General features: G+C 51.7%; 2 protein-coding genes across 2 annotated transcripts; both read left to right on the forward strand.

Annotated features, from left to right (window-relative positions):
* Window positions 1-3,021: 3,021 nt before the first annotated feature.
* On the forward strand, window positions 3,022-4,089 carry LOC113696835 (uncharacterized). The gene has a single exon (XM_027216219.2). The coding sequence runs from the start codon at window positions 3,022-3,024 to the stop codon at window positions 4,087-4,089; it is 1,068 nt and encodes a 355-aa protein (XP_027072020.2).
* Window positions 4,090-4,184: 95 nt separating this feature from the next.
* LOC113696836 (uncharacterized) lies at window positions 4,185-5,159 on the forward strand. Its single transcript, XM_027216220.1, has one exon. It carries the CDS (start codon window positions 4,185-4,187, stop codon window positions 5,157-5,159), a length of 975 nt encoding a protein of 324 aa, XP_027072021.1.
* Window positions 5,160-6,686: the final 1,527 nt, after the last annotated feature.

Genomic DNA, 6,686 nt, shown 5'->3' on the forward strand with positions numbered 1-6,686 from the left:
AAAAGGTTATCTGTACGTATTTTTTAGTCAATGGATGACTAGAGAAATAGGACTAAAGCCAAGAATTTTGCAAGCGAAACAACGTGGAAGCAAATCAAAAGCAAGAGCCGAAAGGGTCGTGAAATTGTACACTAATTAGGATTTATATAAGTGAGAGAGATCATTCAATCTCCTATGTTGGGTTCTTCATATCAATCTCCTACGAATTCATCAGTGCCCATGTTCCTAAGTCTGTACTTTCAACTTTAACAATAAGTTTTTTTCTAATGCTTTTGCTTGGCTTTATAAGAATATGCATGAGATATGTCATATTTATTTTATAGTCGAAAATAGAAGATTAGGGAAAATTTTTTTGGTTTTTCTTTTCTTTTTGTTTTTGTTTAAAGAAGAGAATTTATGAACCTGAAATGGATCTGACCAATATTTTTTACCTTCTCTTAGGTAATGGCCATTCACTCTTTGAATTTGCATAGTGGTTGCTAGTAAGTTTTTTAGATTCTATTTGGGTTCAAATCCTCTTCCTCATGTTTCTTTTCAAAATATTCAATTAATCTTTCTTATATTATAAGTATAAAATATATACATACATACGTATATATAAATATATATATGTATGTATGTATAATTTATATATGTGTCTGTATATATATATATATGTATGTTTATAACATTGAAGACTGTTTCACATGGTAAAAGGAGAAGAAATGATAAACTAATAAGGCATGAAAACACTACTGTTCTTAAAGTTTTAATTGCCCATGCTACTTAGTTGTTTGCTGATGGGATGTGAAATTGTTATTTACTTTATGTTTATTTTCCCTTTTATTTTAGCCAAATATTGTATTAATTGATGGATTCTACTTATATTTGGTTAATGGTGCTAATTGTAGGAAAAATAACCAAAACATGATTAAAAGGGACAATTTCCATCTAATTTAGTGGTGGCACGTTCGGAACCTACATTCAAGTCCAGAAGATTCAGGATCTCACGCGCACAGGTAGTTTCCAAAGAATTGTGGATTCCAAGTCCGAGGCTATGCTGGAATAATTATTACCATTTTCTATTTAGTAGTTGAGTACTATGAGGAAACTATTTTTTATTAGAAAATCTGTTAGATTAGGAAAGTTCAGAGAGACTAGGATTCTAGATTATTAGGAAGTCTTTTTAGCTTGAGTTTGACGAGAGGAAAGAGACTCTCGTATGTCTTTGTAAGGAATTAGGGAGAAAAGGCAAGAAAAGGCCAGCCGACTTAGAAGAGGAAAAGAAGGCCAGATCCCGCGGGATTATTACTTGGCCAGGGGAATAAGAAAAGGGAAAAACCAACGAGGCTAGCCGCCGTTGTTGACTACTGTTCTTAAAGTTTTAATTGCCCATACTACTTAGTTGTTTGCTTAGGAGTAGTGGCCATTTACCCCTAGGATAGAACAAAAAGGAAAAAGTAGATAGCATAATCTAATTGTTCTCACTTAGAATTAATCAAATCCAAAGTCAGTTTAATTCAATGAGACTTAATTATTTTTATAGGAATAAGTGTTTTTTATGTCCACATAATGACCTGACGCAGCCATTTGGTTCCAAACAACCACTTTTTGACCATTACAAGGATCTAGCCCCAAGTAACCACCTTTTGGTTCACAGAACTGGATCTGATTCACTAAGAAGACCTGAGACCTATGTGATCCAGACCAAATCCAAAACTGAATGTATAACTGGAAAGACTTGGACCACCCTGGGCATGATCTAACCATGGATCAGGCTCGGGTCAAGCCAAGATCTGGCACCAAATCACAGTTCATCACTTTATTTTGTTTATCCAAAATCTATTTGTATATTGCAGAGGCCCCATCCTGGGCCTGTACACGTGGCAGCCCAGGGTCGACCCGAGCTGGGCTTGCACCCCGGGCCCACGGGGAACCAGCCCAGGGTGCTCGGCGGCTAGGGCTCCGGGAGGCTCCCGAGAGCTACCCCGCAGAGGGCGAGAAGAATCCCCCTCAGCGCGGGGTGGGGAGCTATACACGGCAAATCCCGGAACTTACGGAGGTCGGACTCTTCAACAGGTATAAATGGTAACCCATACCTACTGTGCAAGGTACGCTGACTATTGACAAATTACTCCCGACTGCTTTACTGTTAGTACTTCCCCTACTCACCGGAAAACTAACTTGACCGTCGGAGTGCCTTCGGGGACAACCCTCAGGCCCCCTCTGTTAGTTCACCCTTGTTTGTTTAGCAGGCTTGGAACCAGCTCTTCCATCGGCACCCCGAGCTCATCAGGTCAGCTCGGTCAGGGGGAGTTCCGTGATTCTTCAGTTGGCGCTGTCTGTGGGAACGAAAATACGAGTATTTGTGTTGATGGCGAAGACGCGTTCCAAGCGAACCGTGGATAACACTGATCCCGGAGCCGACGAGGGATCCCGGCGGTTGGAGACCGAGGCGCCCCGAGGAGCCGAGGGCTCGACCCTTTCCGGGGAACGGAAACAGCAGATCTATCAGTTTGTGACCGAGAATTTCCCCATGCTGGAAGACATAATCCGGCAGGCGAAGGAGGGGGGAGAGGCTGACGGAGCACAAACCTCTAAGGCGAAGGGGAAGGAGAGGGAGCCGCTCCCCATCCCATCAGAGGACGAGTCACGGGACCGGCCCCCCAGGAGGAAGCGACCGCGGACTCCTCCCAGGCCGCAGGCCTCGATGGTCGGGGACAGTGAGAGGTATTCTCGCGACCGGTCCGCCGGGGGTCGGCTGAGGAACCCCTCCTCATGGAAGCTTGCGGGAATGAGCCGGAGCGCTCCCCCGCCCGGTCTATCAGGAGCCGGCCGTGGGACCCTCCCCAATGGCAGCCCGTCCGGGACGAGCTTGGGCAGATCCTGCGACCACAACAGTATGAGGGCAACTACGCAGCCTCGCCCTTCACCCGAGAGGTCGAGGACTACCCGTTACCTCGGAGGTTTAAAATCTCGAACATCGAGCTGTACGATGGCTCGACTGACCCGGAAGACCACCTTTCGGTCTTCCTGACGCACATGCGTCTACAAACAGCTGCGGATGCCTTCCGTTGCAAGACCTTCCCCATGTTTCTTAAGGGTAAGGCACGGCTCTGGTTCCAGGGCCTGGCGCCGGGGTCTATCCGGAGTTTCACCGAGCTGGCCAGACAGTTCGCCTCCCAGTTCGTCTCATCGAAGACTTATTCGAAAAACGCGGCCCACCTGATGGCCATCAGGCAGAAGCCGGACGAGTCCCTGAAGAACTTCATGACGCGCTTCAATACAGAAAGCCTGCAGATCAGGGACAAGGATGAGAAAGTGGTCATGACTGCTTTCATGAACGGGCTAAGGGTAGAGGAGCTCTATTACAAGCTTGTCGAACAGCCCCCCAAGAATTTGGGAGAGCTCTTGACCCGGGCTCATGCCGCTGCTAACGCAGAGGAGGCCGGCCGCCTGAAACGAGAATCCGATCGGGAGCTCAGGGACCGGACAGGACGGGCGAACCCCCCTGACACAAAGAACGGCCAGGCCAGGAAGAACGTTTTCGATCGCCTCTCTAAGGATAAAGCCCCTACTCCGCCACCGATCCCCGAGAAAGGCTATACCCCCTTAACTCGGTCCAGGGGCCAAATACTGGCTGTCATGAAGACAGAGGGCCTGGGGGACCGGCCGCCTAAAATGGGCACACCTCGGAATAAGAGAAACCAGGACCGGTACTGTGCCTTCCACAGGGACGTCGGACATGACACTGAGGGGTGCTGGGCCCTAAAGAGAGAAATCGAGGACCTTGTCCAGCGCGGCTTCTTGGGGCGATTTGTGCGGCAAGGTCGCCCAGGCCAGGAGCCGGGACGCACCTACCGTGGCGAGAGAAGTGAGGGGCAGCACCGTGACCGACCAGATCGGCGTGGCGTACCCCGGGGTTATTCACCCGACCAAGATGCCCACAACTTGGCCGGGGTGATAAACACCATTGCCGGCGGCCCCACAGGGGGGGACAGCCGTACAGCTCGGAAAAACAAGCGATCTCCTCCCGAAGGAGACGACTCCCTAAAACGCCTGCGTATGGACGAGGAGATCACTTCGGGCCGAGGGATGCGGTTCCCCTAGCATCTGGGAACCATGAGGCCATCGTCATCGATGTTGTGACCAACAACTATCGGGTGAAGAAGGCGTACGTCGACCAAGGAAGTGCGGTCGACATCATGTTTTATCGAGTGTTCAAGGAGCTCGGCCTGGAAGATGGACAGCTAACTCCTGTGCGGACACCTCTGGTAGGCTTTACGGGACCACCCATCAACCCGGAGGGGATGATCATCCTGATGGTCACAGTAGGTCAGGCACCCAGATGCCGGACCATCCCTGTCAACTTTGTGGTGGTCAAGCAGCCGTCCCCGTACAACATATTTCTAGGTCGGCCCGATTTGAACTCCCTCCGAGCCATTCCTTCAACGCTCCACCTCAGCGTCAAATTCCACACCCCGGGAGGAGTTGCCGAGGTGCATGGAGGTCCGGAGGTGGCCCGAACTTGCTATCTAGCCATGCTCCGGGGACACGAGAAGGTGGTCGCTCAGGCGACCAGCTTGGAGCCTTACATCCCGGGCGAGGAGGAACGGCAGCTGGGCACTCCGGATGAGATCGAGGAGTTCCCACTGAAGGAGGATAGGCCCGATCAGGTAATCCGCATCGGTGCGTTGCCACCGCCCAAGGAGAAGGATGACCTGAAGTCCCTCCTAAGGGAGTACGCCCAGGTTTTCGCCTGGACGGTGGAGGATATGCCCGGAATTCCGACCGACCTGGTCGTTCACCACCTCAACATAGACCCCCGTTTCAAGCCAGTAAAGCAGAAAAAGAGGAATTTCGCTCCGGAGAGGAACGAGGTCATCAGGAAGGAGGTCGGAAAGCTGCTGGAATCCACGATCATCATGGAGGTCTACTACCCGACCTGGCTGGCCAACCCTGTTCTGGTGAAGAAGGAGGACCAGTTCTGGAGGATGTGCGTCGACTTTACAGATCTCAATAAAGCCTGCCCGAAGGACTGCTTCCCCTTGCCGAGAATCGACAGGTTAGTAGATGCTACTGTCGGTTTTGATGTTTTGTGTTTCCTGAATGCTTTTAAGGGATACCACCAGATAGAGATGGCTGAGGAGGACCGGGAGAAGACTTCCTTCATCACTTAGGAAGGAACCTACTGCTACCGGACCATGCCCTTTGGGCTGAAAAATGCTTGAGCCACCTACCAGTGCCTGGTCAACAAGTTGTTCCAAAAACAGATCGGCAGAAGCATGGAAATCTACGTAGACGATATGATCGTCAAGAGCCGAACTGATCAGCAGCTCGTCCCCACCCTAAGGGAAATCTTGAGCATCTTGCGAGAGAGCCGGATGCGGCTGAACCCAAAGAAGTGCACCTTCGGAGTTAGGTCGGGCCGATTCCTCGGTTTCTTGGTATCCCGAGAAGGAATCCGGGCCAACCCCGAGAAACTCCAGGCCATCATGGACATGGCCCCCCCACAGAGTGTGAAGGAGGTCCAGCGGCTCACGGGAAGGATGGCCGCCCTGAGCAGGTTCCTCTCACGGTCCGCGGTAAGGGGGCTCCCCTTCTTCCGAATCCTTAGGGCGTCCAAGGACTTCCAGTGGATCGAGGAGTGCAAGATGGCCTTTACCGACCTCAAGGCGTATCTGGTCGAGCTGCCCACTCTAACCGCTCCGGAACAGGGAGAAACCTTGTTCCTGTACTTGTCCGCTAGCAATGAGGCGGTTAGCGCGGTTTTGGTGCGGGAGGACAGGGGGGCTCAGAGGCCGATATGTTATGTCAGCCGAGCTCTACAGGGGCCGGAGACACGGTACACGCCGGCTGAAAAACTGGTCCTGGCTTTGGTGCACGCTGCCCGGAAACTCCGACCTTATTTCCAGGCTCACAGCATCGTCGTCATGACCGACCAGTCTCTACGGCAAATACTCACAAAACCCGAGGTCTCGGGCAGGATGACTAAGTGGGCCGTCGAGCTAGCCGAGCACGATATCGGCTACCGGCCCCGCACGGCCATCAACGCCCAAGCCCTAGCAGACTTTCTCGCTGAAGGAGCCAGTCTGCCCACGACTGAGCTGAGCACTCTGCCCGAGGAGGTCGGACCGATAGAGCCTTGGGTGTTGTTCGTGGACGGAGCCTCGAGCAAGGAGGGGAGCGGGGCAGGCCTGCTGCTCATCTGGCCAACCGGGGAGGAGCTGACATACGCTCTCCGATTCGACTTTCCCGCGTCTAACAATGAGGCCGAGTACGAGGCCCTGCTCACAGGATTGCGGATAGCCCACCAGATGGGTGTAACCTCCATTAAAGTTAGGAGCGACTCCCAGCTCGTCGTCCTCCAGGTTTGCGGGGAGTACGAAGCCAAGGAGGATGTCATGAAGAGATACCTGGCCAAGGTACAAGAGGCAGCGGCCCTGTTTGATGCCTTTGAAATCGAACGGGTACCGAGATCGCAAAACAAGCGCGCAGACGCCCTGTCAAAGCTGGCATTCTCCTCGTTTTCGCACCTGAACAAGGAAGTCCTGGTGGAGGTGGTAAAGCAGAAAAGTATCGCCCAGCTCCAGGTCCTGGCTATAGACAGCTCGGCCACCTGGATGACCCCTCTCGTAAACTTCCTCAACTCGGGTGCCCTCCTTGAGGACAAAAACGAGACTCGTAGACTCCAGCTCCGAGCTGCC

The sequence above is a fragment of the Coffea arabica genome, chromosome 6e, assembly GCF_036785885.1.
Source record: "Coffea arabica cultivar ET-39 chromosome 6e, Coffea Arabica ET-39 HiFi, whole genome shotgun sequence".
Taxonomy (NCBI): Eukaryota; Viridiplantae; Streptophyta; class Magnoliopsida; order Gentianales; family Rubiaceae; genus Coffea; species Coffea arabica.

Bases quoted from the DNA above. Each gene is read 5' to 3' on its own strand.
- LOC113696835 (XM_027216219.2), top strand. From the start codon at position 3,022: ATGCGTCTACAAACAGCTGCGGATGCCTTCCGTTGCAAGACCTTCCCC.
- LOC113696836 (XM_027216220.1), top strand. From the start codon at position 4,185: ATGTTTTATCGAGTGTTCAAGGAGCTCGGCCTGGAAGATGGACAGCTA.